Source organism: Pygoscelis adeliae, unplaced genomic scaffold, assembly GCF_000699105.1.
Source record: "Pygoscelis adeliae isolate BGI_AS28 unplaced genomic scaffold, ASM69910v1 Scaffold26, whole genome shotgun sequence".
NCBI classification, from domain to species: domain Eukaryota; kingdom Metazoa; phylum Chordata; class Aves; order Sphenisciformes; family Spheniscidae; genus Pygoscelis; species Pygoscelis adeliae.
In genome coordinates this window covers 5,390,956-5,408,878 of record NW_008825104.1, presented here as the reverse complement: position 1 = coordinate 5,408,878, position 17,923 = coordinate 5,390,956, and the positions used below count along the sequence as shown (strand labels likewise).

General features: G+C 40.1%; 1 protein-coding gene across 1 annotated transcript in view; it reads left to right on the top strand.

Annotated features, from left to right (window-relative positions):
* The window catches only part of HOMER1 (homer homolog 1 (Drosophila)), a 93,413-nt gene extending 90,657 nt beyond the window's left edge, over positions 1 to 2,756 (top strand). Inside the window, exon 9 of the mRNA XM_009327322.1 lies at positions 2,568 to 2,756. Coding sequence (XP_009325597.1) covers positions 2,568 to 2,756 — 189 coding nt within the window. The remainder of the gene's footprint in view (positions 1 to 2,567) is intronic.
* Positions 2,757 to 17,923: the final 15,167 nt, after the last annotated feature.

Sequence of the window (17,923 nt, the reverse complement as noted above, 5' to 3'; positions counted from 1 at the left end):
GTTAGCCTTTTGCTGAATATGGATGGAAGTTCCTACATCTAACGTAAAGCTTTTAGTTTTACCTGAGTGCTCCCACCCTAACAGCTCACAGAACTCAGCAGAACAATTCCTCAGTTTAAGAGCATTTGAGGAGGGCCTGAAAGATGATCTTCAGTGCTAGATACAGGCCAATGGGATGCTCTTCAGACCCAGATACCATGAAATAAAACCATGTATGTATCCATGGATTTGTTCCAAAGTGGTCCCTTTCATCACTGGCTTGCCTACTTACAGAAATTAATTATCTCTGGGGTAAGAGCAGTGGCAAGGAGGCTTCCTAGAGCACACACATTTGGTGAGTAGAAGAGGAGCAGTGACAGGAGAGGCAGCACACGTGAGCAAACGGAAAAACAGCAGTCGGTTTTGGTGGGCTAAAGAAAGGACGGTGTCATTCCTGCAGAGCTGAATTTCCCTTTTGGTCCTGTACTGCAGTCACTTGGCCTCAGAGGGTCTTGAACCCATGGAGTTACTACACCAGGTGGTATTTGTCAGTACTAGGCTTGGAGGGCAGGAGTAGGCTCAATGAAGGAGAGCCTTCAGAGGGTATGGCTGGGCTATAATAAGTTAGCTTGTTCATTTGTAGCAGCGGTGGGGTATCTAATCACTACATAAGCATGTATGTATTTTGATTTATATTGTTTCGGCAAATACTCTTTTCAGTTAGCTTCCTTTAGTGCTTTGGCAACTATATTGTTCAGTGTTAAACAGATTAGACTAATTCTTCTCTTGGTCCTGGCAGCAAGGGGTAGTTCCTGCTCTCAACTGTGCTGTGCAAGACCAGTGCCCAAAACTCTAATTTTTAACTTGCCCATTCACAAACAAGAAGTAAGGGAGGTATTCCAGTTCAGCTTGGATGTAACCCTTGGCTGCACAAGCAGCCACAGTTATGAGGAGATCAGGTTCCCAAAGCTCTGCCTTCTCCACCTGCACCACTGCTGGGGGTCCCAGAGCTCTCCCCCGCTGCAGAGGCTGGGAGCCGAAACTGAGCACTGGCCACATCACCCCATCCCTCCTCTGGCCAGGGATGCAGCGGCCGATCAACGCTGCCATCAGACTCCTCACGGGTGGAAACATGTCTTGGGCCACGGACTTTGACACACGGCTGCCATTTTATACCTGTTACTCTTGACTGCCCAAGTACGTATTGTGTATGGGTCAGGTTGTTTCTTATGATTAGCTGAGATCTCTCTAGTGTAAACATGAATATATTTGTTAGCTTTGAAGGAGACAGAAAAATCATAACAAAACAGTGAAAGAGGAGTCGCTTGTGCTGGGAGCAGCGACTGCTGCCAAATCTCCCTCCCTATGGCTGTGTGAAACTAGTTGCTGTAAAACTCAGAGCAGGCCTGTTAAAGCTTTGTGACACAAAGCCACTGTAAAGGGAAGCGGTGTTGAAAAAATGTTAATGTATGTAAATATGAATTCACTATGCACTTTTTCAGAGAATGGCTGCACAGGGGGTATGGTGTACTAAATACACTGTCCCTGTGCTGCCTTTGAAAGTGCTTTTCGTTATTGAAATTATGAAATTTAGCATGAATTTACGAGACGTGCAATGAATGGGACAAACAACAATATGCTATTCCAGACCCACGTGACTGCTACATTAGTAATGTGATAGAAGAGAGGACACCCAATCTGCACAAAGCTGAGCAGCTGTGACCTCCCTCCCCTGTCAAGGGCAAGCCAGAGCTGTGAGGGGTCCCAGCAGGCTGGCGCCATGGGGCTACTCTTCCTCGTGAATGAGAGCTGAGCTTGCTCAGGGTTAGATACCCTCAGCTGTGCATAACATGCCGCCGCTTCGTCTTTCCAGCCGCTGTATGGGAACAGCTTTTCCATATGGCACTAGTGGCTCGCGCGCTTTCCTGGCTCACCCCCACAGCTGCACTACTGTGGGGCTTGCAGGTGGGTGCTCCGGGGCACCATGCAGCGAGACAAGACATTCAGCTTGCACTTGCTGGTTTAAATTTGTTACGATCAATGTCACCTTGACATCGGTCTTGCTAGTTTATGTTTCTGTCTTAATTTGCAGGGTGAAAAGTCCTATAATGTGGGACAGGAGTAAGGTAGTACTCCTCCATCCGTAAAGCAGTGTTCTGTATGAGTTTCTGTATGAGACCATTTAATGGGGACTACGTCCTCAAGCAATTCATGTAGCCTACGTCAGGGAATACTTGAACTTAAGTAAACCTTTGAGAAGCTGTTTTCAGGAGGTGGCACATTTCTGAATGACAAAAGCAATAACTTACCTGAGTAAGTATATCACATCCGTTGTTCACTGACTAAATTTTATCCCTCTCCAAAAGTTTCTGTCCTTCAGATGAATTACTGAAAAAACGGAGGAAGTAGTAGTACATACACAATCGTAATAACAATTTGGGTTCTGGTTTTGGCTTAGTGGAAACTGTGAAGGGTCACAAATTGTTTTAAAAACCAATTGACAAAAATAGCACACGAATACCAGCAGGAGGTTAGACTGCTTTCTGTTTGCAGACAACACATTAACATGTTATATATTTTCTCTGAAGGAAGTAGAAATTCGAAACAAAGACCTGGAAGGCCAGCTGTCTGATCTAGAGCAACGTCTGGAGAAAAGTCAGAATGAGCAAGAAGCTTTTCGCAATAACTTGAAGACACTTTTAGAAATTCTTGATGGAAAAATATTTGAACTAACAGAGTTACGAGATAACTTGGCCAAGCTAATAGAATGCAGCTAAAGAAAATGGGATTTCAGTGCCAATCAGCTTAAAGATGCACTGTCTCTCTTCGTAGGACTGTGTTGGGCTCTGCATCAAAGTTGCACAAAATTAGAAAATGCTCCTCTGAGAGGGCTTGTTTTAAATTTGAGTCGTATTTCAATGTAAAATTTAGAATTCAGCTTGTAGCTAGTTGAAGAAAAAAAAAACAAAAAAACTTGAATTACAAATTACCTCCTTGTACATTATTGGCCATAGATAACTTGAAAGATATTAACAGTAATTGAATGCAATCCTTTTCTAATTATCAGTGATGAAAGAATTAGCAGTGTCCCAGGTCACATCCCCTTTTTGTGATAGACACTATATAGGTTATCTGCTGTTTTATTTATTTAAGATATTTAATTGCTGTGTTTTGTGCAAGAACTTAGTGATGGCAGCCCTGTATTTTGTTGTTCTTAATAATTTCTCAGGATACTTTGCACTGTGGAGAAGCAGTGCCATTACCAGTTTATTCTTGCCAGGAGTGAGAGAGAGTTGCATCTTTAATTGAAACAAAGTTAATATAACTGCTTGTATAAAGTTCTTCCTTTTGGGGTTTTTTTGGTTGGTTGGTTGGTTGTTTTTTGTTTTTTTTATATATATATATATATATACTGGAAGATACCGTATTTCTTTATGGAGCTTACTCTGGTGTTCTACAATATTGTCCAATGTAAGGTTTACTTTTTCATATGAATTCCATGTAATTACAGTGAGATACTATCTTCCACTTAACTGTATTTTGAAGCCAACCAATGATGGAAGGTGAGTCCCCCAGGAAAAAAAAAAAGGGGGCAAAAAACCCCTGAGAATTTTAAATGTAAAATTTGACATGCACAGATAACAAGGAACAGCCAGTCATTTGTTTTCTGGCCTTGATACATATATCGAATATGTATGTTCAATTAACTGTTAACCTGTTCTGCAGGAGACTTTTTCAGAATGTCACATGAATTTCAGGTTTTGTGAATAATGGCTTATGGGGAGCACTGTTTTATTACAGATTGCATTAAGGGCAAAGAGCTATTGCAAGGGATTACTCGTACACTGAACTTGTCCAGCCAAGAAAGCTGTTTCTACAAGTTTTGTTGTCATAGCAAATTCAGATGGAGACATGTTTACTCTTTTATGGGTCTTCATATCACATCTTCATTGAAACTACACCAGGCAATATTCTGAACTGTTAACTAAATGTTTAAAAACGGGAAATTGAATTCAATTATCCTCAGTGAGCAGGTTTTAAAGTTGTTTTGATTTAACAAGTTGTAATTTTAACAGACTTTTGGCAAACACACATTTCTTTATATAATAGATTTATTTTAAAAAAAACCTCTTTGAAAGGTAAGCCAAGTGTCATGTGTCTTGCATCAAAGTACATTCTTGCCATAAATTGCTTGTAATGTTGAAGAGGGCTTTTTTAAAATGTATGAATGAGTGTCAGACTTCAGAGTCGAAAGATGCACGGACCTCTGTTTGCTCCCCAAATTAATTTGAATGTTAAACATGAAATCTAGCTGCTTATTAAATTTGTACAACACAATTTTCTCCACTTAGAGACTGCTATTCAAAACTAGAAAAGATAAGTTTGTTTTCATGTGTGTACTGTGTGTATATACCATATAATACACACAGGTCCTCATTTATATTAGAAATACACGCTTTATTTCCAAAATACCGTTTTCTTTCTTTAGCAGTGATTTATCAGGTCTCCCCTGACTAGTCAGGAAAATGGTTTAGGTCAAATGCTAAACCATGATGTATTATACAGTATGCAATGCACACAATGCTTAAGTTTCCTCCATATTTTTAGGGTATTTTCTCATTTATTTTATTTATTAAAGGGGTGGGGGGAGCTTGGATCAGCGTGCTACTGGTTAAAAACTTTGTGGTGAGCTACATGTTTTTCATTCAGTGGATTTTAGACAGTGGTGCGTATATCTTCATCAGGTCCAGATGAGCAGATACGACCAGTTTTTAATTTACCTGGGGATGTTTGGGCCTGATTCTCCTGTCAGCTGGGCTGCTGTAAACCAGATGTGTCCTTGATGTGATGTCAGCAACATTCAGCTGGCATAACATCTGTGGAAGTGCAGGGAGAATCTGGCCTGTTAATGCTCAGTGGACGTAATAACGATGAAGAAAGAATAAAAACGCAGAAAGTTGATGATGGAATAAATGTAATATTATTTTTAATGATACTATTATTGACATTTTTAAAGATATGATGTCATTTACATGTGGGAAAATAGTGGACAGAAATATTTCCACTTAAATTTTGTGAATATGTGTGGTACATGAGTATTTCTATGTATACGTACACACACATATGTATATACAGAACATGGAAAAATTTAGATGTGCACATTTTTAATATTTTCCTATTGAAATTAAATTTAAAATTGGAAATTGATATTTGAGAATTTCTTTTCTCATAGAGTAGATACGCTTCATTTCTTTTTTTTTAATAATAAAATTACTGAGGGCTGCACCTTTGAATTCCCAAATAGTTGCCAAACATAAATATTGGATAAGGTGGACATACGTGCACATATAAATAAAATCCTATTGCTAAGACTATTTTTAATGTTTATGTACAGTAGGTGAGTGTTCAGAAGTTGTGACCAAGAGTTCATACTTAGGTGGCTATACCTACTGTAGCCTCTCCACTTCTATTTTAAGATAAAAGTTTGCCTGTTTGAAACCTTACTTTCCCAGAGACAGACAGGTATTATACATTGTATCTATCTTTGATGAAACTATGGGAATATGTGTACGAGAAAACAGTGTTGAGTACTATAGCCTGAAAACATGACCATGAACTTGCACTGGAGGGGAGAGCAGTCACATCGCATATAACTTGTTATATGGCAACTACAGTCTTGTAAAAAAAAAAGGCAAAAAGTATCACCAAAAAAACTAAGAGAAATACGCGTGTGTGTCCCCCCAAAAAAAGAGAAAAAGTACAGGTTTTATTTTGAAATACCCTTGCTGTTCTCTGGAGAATGTACTTTAACTCTATTTTTTTCTTAAATCTTTTTCAAGTATGTGCAAGTGATAGCAGCAGCTACCTTAATCTTTCAGGTGCTACTGGATTTTGCATTAGCGTGTTATGTTGTGAAATCCTAACTTTGACATAAAAGATTTTTGTAAGTATATCCCCGTCTGCATAGTTAGTTTTTGGGGTGTCTTGTTCATAATCCATATGCCTCAGTGATCCAGAAATTGCATTTTTCTATGTGGACAAAGTAAAAACGTGTGAATTAATCTGTTACAGACTGGGAATTCCTTTTCCTGGCTAATATATCCAGGAAAGAGGAGAACAAAATGAACTGATAATGCAGAAATGCTGTTATAAGGTCTCTAAGAAAATACATTTTCAGGTAAAATATAAATAAATAAAGGGCTAAACCAGATGTAACACAAATAAGTATCGTTTAATGCGATCGGTGGCATTCCTAGGATAATTCCTTTAAAGAAAACCCTGCAAGAATGAACAATGTGTCAATTAAAGATTAATATTTTGGGATGTGTCTTTTCAGTTGTCAGTTGTGACAGGTTTCTGATTTCTGCTCATTTTTCTACCAGTTAGGGATTAACTTCAGGGTTACCTTCAGTAAGAGGCTAAACCTCAATTTGTTCTGTCTTTTATATTCTGTACTGAGGTGGCTACTGAACAGCGTTCTGTGAACACCACATTCAAAAGTCAAAATCAAAACCTTTTTCAGAAACACCGCATGGAGAGAGGAATGGAAAACTGTTGCAGACCTTAATTCTCTGCAGAACTGGGGATGTCAGTAAAAGCACTTAATTTGCTTAATTGCAGAAATCTTGGATCTTGAGGCCAAAGATAAATGTGATTAGAGATTAGGTCTGGATGTCAAAAGACAATTATAAAAAAGGACCACCAAGAAACTCCGTCCCAACGCGCGTAGTTCAGTCTCAGTAACTGGACGTGCCAGCTAAGTGCACAGCTATACACTGTTTTTTTCAGGAAACAGACCAGACTCTGCAAAGCAATGTTCAAATTGTCTCGTTTACATTTTCTTAGTAATGCTGCATATGTGCACTACCTCTGAATGGTGCTAAGCAAAGAACATAGCACGGAATAACAGATGTTTTTTTAAAATCTCTATTTTTGCTTAGTAGTGTTAGTTCCTTGTTTTACTCCACTTACTTCAGACAAGTAGGATTATTTTTCCCCGTTATGTTAAATGTTTGGGAACAATGAAGAGAGTTTTGTGTTAGATCCTGGAGTCAGTTCAGCTCATGTCCACTGTTCTGGCCGTGCAACATAGCCAGAATGCGGGTGCAACTGTTTATATCGCAATACCTGCAATACCTCTAGATACTATAGATGGAAGTGGGTTTTCACACCGTATGGGGTCTTGGAGCTTGCCCGCCACAACCTCTCAGGGACCTGTAGCTGCCAGTACTGCCTCTGCACTGCTGGCAGCTCATCCTAGGACCAAAGAAACACAAGTGTAATTTGTACCCACTTTCCCTCATTGCCAGGTCTTGCACAAGCAAAGCTCAGCTGCAACAATACATCTGGCAGTTCATGTCATGTTCAGATACAGCCATGGGAAGGAGGAGTAACCATCAAAGATGTTTTAGATTTGGGACGGGGTGGGGGGGGAGGGGGAATGCAGGGTTGTCAAAAAGGTTCCCTTACATGGAACCGGTAGCTGTAAAATAGGCGAGAATGGTTTGCATAGCAAAGGACAGACCACCTGAACTGCACAGCTGCGAGAGAAGTTTGTTAGAAAGCATCTTGCTTTCCTTCGGTATTCGCATCATACTACTGTTGAGCACACCTGCCTTGCCCCAAAACTCTGCTCTGATTGCTACAGACTTCTCAAGGGCAGCATTAGGTGTGTGCTACATGAACACAGCCGAAGTCCTGGCAGTCTGCAAACCCCATGTCCTTTCAGTCTTTCATCTTCACAACGCTAGAGGTTTGGTATCCGTATTGGTCATCGGTAGTGGTTGGTGACACACCCTACTTTTCCTTGCCATCAGTTCCTATCACCTGTGGCGTTGTATAACGAAGTTCTGAGCTGAGTTTTGGGTTTTTTCTTTTCTTTTAACTTTGAAATAGTTTCAGACCTTGTCCATCCCTGCTCTGGGGATTCTCATCTGCTCTCATCCGAGTCTCATCTCACTGCATGGATCCAGCAGTGTGTCAGCTGCTTTTGCTTCTGCTAGATTGAGAATAGCAACCTAGAAGTTCTCTTGGAAGGGAACTTGTATTTCTGTGCCTGTGGTAATTCTGGAAGAGGAAGAATTTTCTCCCAGTAGATCAAGAAGGAGGCAGAGCCGAGGACCTTCACAAACAATATGTGCATCCAGGTGCTAAGGGGAGAGAAAGAGCTACACTGACAAGGTATGTTTAAGTATAATCTGTGTGTATGGATTTCCCCCTTTTGAGTTAAATATGGTCATGCATATATTTGCAAGCTTAAGATTTTCAGAGAGGGAACAAGACATTTGAAATTCTCTGAGTCTGGATTGTATTTTGTTAAATGATGATGGGAATTTTCTCTAAACAAAAGAAATGAGAAGGAAAATGATCTTGTACTGCCCTGCAAGAGAGACATCACAGCCCTGACCTGTGGATGGAAAAGTAAAAATTAAATCTACTTTCTGTGCATCTGAATATACTGTTATTTTTAGAATTCCAGCAGTGTTGTTTCTCAGGAATCTGCAGCAATGGAAACCAGAAGTCTATCAGTGAAAGGTACAGCTCTCTTTGACTTTCACTTAGTGAGAGGAGCCAGGATAGTAATGTCTAGTTGAGCAGCTCAAGTAGTATCTAGCCTGAGCGTCCTGCACCGAGTCCCTACTGCTCAGCCTTGCTGCTGCACCCCGCTAGCTGTGTGGAAGCCAGCCCAAACGTGGCTGCACTTGTTGCACTCGCTGTCTGTCTGAGAAGCAACCCCAGAGGGTTTGTTGTCTTTTGTTCAGCAGCTGCTGGTTCGAACTGTAGCCCCGTCATTACCAGTCAAGCCCTTTTGCTCCAGAGCATTATGCACGTGCGGAGGTTTGCTTGGAGGCGGAGAAAACAGAGGGGAAATTTCATTCTGCAGATCTGAAAGAAGGAAAAAGTAATGTGCTGGTTTGATATAAGCACCTTTTCCCCACCTCTTTGAAAGAAAAAGAAATTATGAAAGCTTTATTTGGAGTGGTTATTGTTATCATTTGAACCTGCAAGTCAAAACTTTTTTATCCCATATTTCTTGTGGTTTTCCTTTTTTCTGTCTATGTATGTTCTGTTCTCCTGCATAATGTGGAGCAGCCAAGCACATGTTTACAATAAATGTAAGGAATTCCTAAACTGCTTATGGAATGAGATACATAAACATCTAGTGTCCTGCTCACCAGGCAGGCACATCAGCAACCCAAACAAAAAAACACAGAAAAGATATCTGTAGGTATGGGGTGCTGTCTGTTATGCATGAACATCTCTTAGGCTCAGCGAAGGAGTCGGCCAGCCAAGGAAGCCAAGAGAAGAGGCAATGGAGAAACATCAGGGACGTTCTAAACAAGCACTACTGAAGCATGCCACAAGGAAGTATTTTGAATCAAAGCTGGCTAAAACAGTGAGCAATGCAAGTATTTTCAGAAGACAGGAGTTTGTGTGCTCTGTAGTGACGATGACTGCATTGCAGCAATAGAAAATTCTTGTAAGGCGTGTTTAATTCCTCAAGTCAGAATACAGTAATGTGTCAGGATTGGCAGGCTGTTTTCAGAAGAAACTAAGCTGGTTTTCCTGCTAAAACAAAGAGATCACATACCAGGCAGCAAAAATTCCCATCAAGCCAGAGGATTTCTGTCGTCAGCTAGGACAGGAGACAGATCTTTTGCAAAGGAATTAAAGCAACGTTTAGAAACTTCCCTGAGAGAACCGGTACAAAGGTGAGAGCAGATCTCTCTGCAGCAGCTGCGATGTGCCCAAGTCAGACTGGGAAATGCAGCTACAAGACTTACAGTCTGGACTGGCAGGACGGGCAGGTAGCAAACCCTGCTGTAGGTTCAAAGGTTTTTAAGAGAATTGTGACACTTTGGCCAAATTGCAGTGATGAAGCTGTAACAAGGACATACATATCTAAAAATAAAATCCAGAAGGAATTAAGGCCTCACAGGGCGCAGCGAAAGTCAGCCCCGTGACTGAGCAAGCAACCACACCAGGGACTCTCGGTATGTCCAAACATGCAATCGCCGCTGTAACCCTGGCGGAGAGGAGAGTTTACTTAGGGGATAAAAGCAAACAGATTAACCAGCCATTGAGGCTGGTTTTACAGCTCAGGAGTAGCTACTAAGTGGCTGTGGAATTCATCCTGACATTTTAAGTCTCTCTTTCAACATGCTGCACGAGAAGAAGGAGCCGCTACTTGAGGAAGATGTAAGCTGACCTCCATGACCCCCGTAAGCATAGCTCTGTGTCTTATATTGGATAAAAGCTGGGGTGTAGCTACTTGGAAAATAGTTAACTGCGTGTTAACACAGTTAACTAACAGTGGTGTGTCAAGGGATCAGGCCTTCATCAGAGAGAAGGTCTTGGCAGATATAAATGAAGATACAAGTCTTTCAGTGTATTAGAATTTTTTTTTTAAGGAAAGCCCATGACTTGCTATTGCAATGACATGTTGATGGGCTAACGGAAAACGTCTTCGTGTCCTCTTGGGGAACAGCTAGGCTTCTTCCACAGGGTGTGCTCCAAAGGGAGCAGGAGCTAAATTTTGCATTCACTCATTTAACCAAGCTGGTGCTGACAGTACCAAAAGCTTTCTTATTCAGAAGCATCCCTGAAACCTTGAATATCCACTAAGGACTTCAGCAAATTCATGTATCTGGGCCTCGAAAGGCAGGAAGACTTCAGATCTATTGGGCAGCTGATGGCTGGGAGCAGAACCCAAGTTTATCCCAGCTGGCGGATAGTGCAGTCTTGACAAATGCTGGTTGGGACACAGAGGTTCTGTTTAAAGTTTCTTATTGCAAATTGAGATTAAAAGCTGAAGACTTGAAGTTTTGGGGATTTTTTCTGTGAAATGGGACATAGCATTGATTTGGAACTGTAACTGCTTTTGAGTATTTAAATGTGTTGTAGATGCAATATATGTTAGTTTGTATACAAATCTAAGCAAAGCATGTCCTGGGAGGCAACCTGCAGCTCACGTTCTCCCTGAAAACACAGCCTGAGTACACACCTTTTTTTTTTTTTTTTTTTTTTAAAGAAAAGTGACAGATGTCATCTCCTGAACAGAGATTTGCTCAATCAGTCAAGCATGGTTAACTAATGCTACTGAGGACAAGTCCTGCACTCCTCCCATCTTTTTCCAGAGTGGATTAAACGAGAGTAGACACGCTCTGTGTACAAGTCCCTTGCCAGCGTGCAGCTTTTCTTGATCCCATCTGCTGGCCACAGGCACCGGAGGAATGGCCCATGAATGGCCGGACCTCGCAAAGGCCGCCCCGGCAGCGCAGCCCAGCCCAGCGTGGCCTGTGCCAGGCTGACCCACCGAGCACGGGTTAATTTAAAGCTGAGTGACAGAGCAAGGCAGAGTGGGGTGGGGGTTGATGGGACACATAAAACGCTGTTGCAGAGCGGGTGGGAACAATTTGTTCATACAGTGGTAGTGGGCGGGAGAAGAAGAAATGACCCTGTGTTTCAGCTTAGTTCGATAGTAAGAGAAGCCTTCAACCAGTAGGCACTGCAGCGGATCACTGGGAAAGGCTGTGACCTTCCACCAGTAGAAGCCTTCAGGAAACTATTGCAGGAATGACACAGGTATATGTGCTCCAGCAACAAAAGGACAGGATGTGTGATTTATTTTTTTATATTCTTAATTTCATTTTTAACGCCAATTCAAGACTTTTTTTTTTTTTTAACGTGTCATTAGAAACCAAGAGGAACGTGCAATGGCTTCTTTGTCATACTGTTTTTGCAGGACTCTGTCCACTCCAACCGTCATTTTACTCATAGGAAGTGAGTGTGGGGGGAAAAAAAAAAGGCCTTCACTTTATGATGCTTCGTATGAAGTTGATTCATAAAACATCTGTTGTGTTGTTTAAATTGTGCAGTTAACATGCATGGCAGTTTGAGCATGCATTGATGATTTTGTATGCTAAGAGCTCAGTTACATTCCTACTGAAATTTAATGGTATTAAAATAAAGTGCTGAGGAAGAAGAAGTACAGTTAATATAAATGCTTTGTATGAATTGCATGATTCTTCAATTTTTCTTATTCCTGTGAATTTTAAACAGTAATATACAGAGGGAGCGTGATGCAAATTAGAGAAGTTGTTTAAGATAAAAGAATGAAGTAAACAGTGAATTTTGTTTGAAAGACCATGAATGTGCTTGGCCTTATATAAGAAATATGGGGTACAGTGAGATGTCTTAGAGAAGTCAAGTCTGCTGTCTTCCATGGTGAGGAGAAAGAGTGAAAAGAAGGTAATACAGGTGATTTGTCTGCGGCACAAGCATCTCCAACAAACATCCCACAGAGAGCACACAAATACAGTAGGAACAAAGGGATAAGGCAGCAGATACAGGGAGTGATCTTGAATGTAATTTTTGTTTTGGTTCCCCCACCCCCCGAGTTTTGGTTGATTAACGAGGAGGGAGTGAACCCCAGCACTAATGCAGACAGGCAGCAGCTGTAACGGCACTGATAAGAATCCCTGCCTGTTTTTATCCACCAGCCCTTCCTGTTGAGGCAAGGTTTCAAGGGAGATGTCCTGTCTTTCAGCTGACGGAAGTCCGGACGGTCAGCATGACAGTGAAGATTTGCATAAAGTTTAGAGAAAGTAAGAGAGACGGAGAGTCTCAGTGCAAAGGGGGAAAGGGCAGGAAGGCCTCTCTGTGGGAACAAGTCAGGTCTGCGGTTCTGCAGGCTGGAGAGTTGGACAGAAACTCGCAGCACTTTGTGAGCAAGGCAGGTTGTGGCGATGCTGCTATGGCTTCCTGGTAGAACCTCTGGAATCGTTTTCTGCTGCAGTGCAGTTTTTGTCAGCAAAGTGATGCTTGTAACAGTTAAATGGCCAACACGTTACATCTACAGTTTAGAGAGGCTATTTTATCATTAGGTTAACTACATCCCTCCCTCCTAAAAGGTAAAAACACAGTGGCAAAACTCTGCAGCACTAGACCTAGATAAGTGACCTGTGACGTGAGCATAACGCTCAGGTTCCGGTGGTGGCAGTGACATGCTGGTGGTTTGGCGACTCGGAGATACTGCAGAAGTCCAGGACTGGTGTAAGCTCCCTCCTGCGGCAGGAAGAATAAAGCCTGTGAAATGGGCTTCTCCCTAGAACGGGAAGCAGCAGTAAGAACTGCTGAGAAACGGAACAGTACGTAGACTTTGGAAAAAGAGATCTGGCAAACTCACTGTCCATTTTTACTTCTCTCCCTTCTCCCCATCTGCTCTGCTATTAAGCGGTGTAACAAACCAACCCTACATATACCAACGGTTTCTGTGAGAAAGAGGTTGTGTTTTACTTCTACAAGTTCGAGGACTGTGGCCCAGTGAATATTCATTTACTATGTACGTTTCCTTTACATCTGACATGTAATGAACATGAAAAAAAATAAATGATGGTTCTACCCATCTCCCATCTTCTACGTGTTGTACAAACATTCAGGCCCTATTCCAAGTAGCATACCACTGCCTCCCAAGTGTGCCTACAGATAATATTCACTAATTTGCAATTCTGATGCATGCATTAAAAATACTTCCAACCTGTAGGAATACCCAGAGAGTCATAAAAAAGCAGCTGCTTCTCTTCTGAAGGCAATGCCACCAGCTGATGGTAGCAAATGTTCTTAAATGGAAGTTTGTCCTGCAGACCAGAACGTGTGAAGGCACCCACACCAGCGTCACACACGCTGCCGAAGGCATGGTGAGAGCATTCGAACAGACCTCAGCTACAAATACAACCCTCTTCTTTCATAAGAAAAGTCAGTGATGATCAAAGAACTTGCTTATTTCAAAACACATTTCCTACTTGTTCTATGTGTTCTGCCACAACCCAAAATTAATAGCCTACGCTATTATCACCAGAAGTGAAAAACACCACCAGAAAACCTCAGCCAGACAAGCCTTGGGTTTTCGTTGCGACACTTTGCAGTGTAGATTTGTACTGCAAATGCAACCTTTGTTTCACTTTGTTGGCAGAAATGTTGTACCTTTTTCTTGTTTTCTCAGGATTGTAATTGCACTAAAAAGTTCCTGTTGCGTAAATACACCAGTTTTTTTTCTTTCTTATTGTTAAGGGACCAGCTGGGCATAGAACCTGCCTGCACTGACTTACCTGCACTGTAGTTCTTGCATCCTTTCACAGGAGTGAAAGGAAAAAGATATACAATACAAACGTATCTCTGCACACCGTGAATATTTTTGTAAGATTTATGTCTAGATAAATAATAACACAAAATGGCTACAGGAAAAAAAAAAAAAACAACAAACAGCTGGTAACTCTACTCTGGGACATGATCGGTCGTCTATTTTGGGATATTTCCCCTCCCCTGGAAAAGGAAGGCTAAACGCTTCACCACCACTCATAAAAGGTACTTCTGAAGCATCCAAGTTCTTCATGTACAATCTAGTTTGCTTTTGAAATACTATATTGTACATACACCAAAAAAGCAAATAGTGGAGAAGTTGCACGTTTTTGATTTGAGCTTTCCCATTACCGTTGCGTGTCTTTAGGCTTGCTCCCTCTGTGTAATGGCACTGCCCCTGGCTAGCTCTAAACGGGTAGAGGGCTGTAATAAGGGAGCCAAGCTCTTAACATCTCTGGGTTTAAATTTTTACCCTTTTTCATGGAGTGTTTTTGTCTTTTGATTAAGAGATGGAAAGTGTGCGTGATTTGTATTTAAGCACAACTATCCTGCATTATTTAAAAGCAAGATTCTTCTATTATACCTAAATTGTTTATGTGACTTAGTTTACAAAGATGTTACCCAAATATAATTATTCCCTGCTGCAACATAGCTTAGGCACAACCGTCTGCCAGTAAGCAATGACAGGCAGCTGGAGGAGTTATAAAAGAATAACAATGGAAACCTAAATGAACTAGATACAATTTTTTTTTTTGTGAGAACCAAACTGTACTATATTCAAAGTTAAAACCAGACAGTGGTCAAATAAATATCCTTTAATAAAGAAAAAAAGGAATAATTTTAAAGCACCAAAACTGTGAGTATGATGTTACATTGCATGTACAAGAAAGTAAGTGCAGTACTTTGTGTACAGGTTTGAATTTCTGAGTCATGATAATAAAAAACATGAAATACACAGCAATAAACTTTCATTGCAGAAAAGCTGCACTAAAGAAAAAAGAGCAAAAAGCAGTTAAAACTTTTTTTTAGTTTTTAGGTATTGCTAGAAATTTTGTTTAGTTTTTTACCTTTTTTTAAACATACTTGTTGCTTAATACTTTATAACAGGAGCATTTTTAGGCATAGTAAATTTGCAGAGTCGTTTACAATAAAATATACATTTAATATGTCCTTTTGAATATAATGGAGTTAAAAACTTTCTTAAAGCCAAGCACAATGTGCTAGTAGTGTTTGAGTCTACCGATAATATTGCACAAAGCTAGTGAATGGCAAATGGTTTTCTTTTGATTATTTATTCAACAGGCTTAACAAAGAAGTTAGTTTCATTAAACTGCACTGGCTTCATTCATGCAAGACAACCTGCAGCCATCTGTATTTCTTAAGCTTTCATCTTACGATGATGTATTTGTATATATTTAAGATGAAATTCAAGACATATAGCAACCACAGTAACACACTGGGAGACGTTAAGTGAGTATCCCTAATCCCCAACACCTATTTCCCAATTCAGAAATAAAAAATATGTTTCTAAATCTGAAAATCAAGCCGGTCTACGGCAAACTAATGAACGGATAGGTGACAGTCTCTGGAATAAAACCTCTGCAGAGTTTGGACTTAACTCACCAAAATGGCCATCATCCTTTTTTCTTGTTCCAGATGGACACATACTGGTTAATAGCCTTAGATATCAGCTTTAAATAATACTCCACATTAACATTAGAAACTCAGCAGAGTAAAATTCATTGCGTGGTCATTTTCCATATTAGAGGTACATCAGAGCATTCACATTTGAGAATGGAAAGATGACCTTTTCTGTCAAATTCTGAAGCTCTGGGCCACAGAATATAGAAGACCTGAATCACAATAAAAATACATAAATGTCAGGTTGCAGATTCACCAGAGTCAGAGCTGGGAGTTCTCGATTAATAGTCAAACTGAACGGGAAGTGCAAAGAACCCCATATACAACAGCCCCTCCCAAAAATACACTGGCATGCCCACCCACCCCTTGACCCTCCTAAAAATTCTGATTTTAAGTATTTATGTATTAGGCAGCAATTAAATATAAATTCTTTTTGTAGGAAAAATTTACATTACAGTATATTTATAGGTTAAAAATAGCCATAGCTGCACTTTCTACAGCATTGATAGCAGTATGTCAATGTGCTTATTACACCAAAGAACAATTTGCAGTCAAGTTTAGAATGACCTACTGTCTGTCAGCTCCAGTAGCACTGCAGTCATGCAACGCGCTCTCCCAGTAAGGTGCTTCTATTTACTCCTTTTCTTTGCAAGAAGCTTTGCTTGTTCTTAACATTAATTCTGTAGTGCTAAACATAACATCATGTTGTCCATGCTTATGGAATCACTACCAGAAATATATCCGGGTAATTTAATTACATAAGCATTACAATGGAAATAAAATCTGATTACACATGTGAGCAAACTTGATTTACAAGTTACAGTCTTGAAATTCAGTGCCACAAACGGAATAAGTGTAACATTAACCAATAAACATTTCTGCCTCCTCTTCTCAACAAGTTGCATCTTCAATAATGCACCTGTCATTACTTTAATATTAAACATTACAGAATATAGTGCTTATACTCAAAATGATTCTTTACAAATAATGTAGTGAAGTATGTAGAGTTCTATCCCTGATGCAGCCACACAAGAACACAATATATAATCATACTAATGTATTTTACAGGTGCCTGGTGTAGGATGCAGACTGTCAGATTTAAAAAAAAAACAACCAAACTTAAAAGTCATGTTTAAGGAAAATAAAAAAGCCTTCATCTACCCTAGACAAGTGACTTAACTAACATATGAAAACAGTAAAGTGAATAAAATAAGACTATTGGTCATTTGTAAAGGATCTGGAACCTCTGTGAATGAGAGCATGAAATTCATGTTGATGCAAATTCCATTTCTTATCAAGGCTATTGCTGTTTACCTTACATTTTGGTTATTTTAGTAGAAATTGAGTATTTTGTTTCTTGTTCCCACTCATAAAAGATTTTTCAGTCCTCACAGAAGCATTTGTACAATAAACATTATGCATTCCAACTCTACCTCACTGGATCAGTTACACTATACTAAAACAGTTTTAATGTGAACAAAGAAAGAAGTTTCTGAAAAATGGAAAAAGCCTGAAAGCTGACAAACTGCTTAAGATAAATGACTAGCAACGGAACAACGCAGCCACAACAAGGTCCAGCCACAAATGAAAAATACCAATAATAGGTAGAAAGGTATTTCTACGGAGGCTCTCCTTCCTTGCATATGTTTTAAGTGTTTTTTCTGTAGTGATGCTTGCTAAAATTTCTGAAGGGCCAACACAATTAGTAGAGCTTTTCTCAGCTATGGAGGAACCAATCTCAACACAGGACTGTGATAATTTCCCTAAGTTTCCGCATTTGCTGCTGTAGCCATGCCACTGCAAAATTTCACGTTACAGAGGATGGGAAGTTTTACGCATTAGCCTGTACACTACATATGCACCATTTTTATATCAAAGTGGAGAATTGTGACATCTAGTGACTCATGGAGGATTAAAATCCAGTTGGTTTTTTTTTTTAGCAGTATGTGGAAAAAAATCCATTTACTTTCCACATTGAAGTCGGCAGTTTTGAACTGATATAAACTGCTATGCTCAGCATAACAACTACTTTTTGTGTGCGCATAAAATACAAGTCCGTATGAGAACTCCATTTCTGTATACTAAGCTATTACAGGAATCTACAATTTCAGCTAAATACAAAACAGATTAAGGACAGTTATTTTTCTCAATCATGCACACA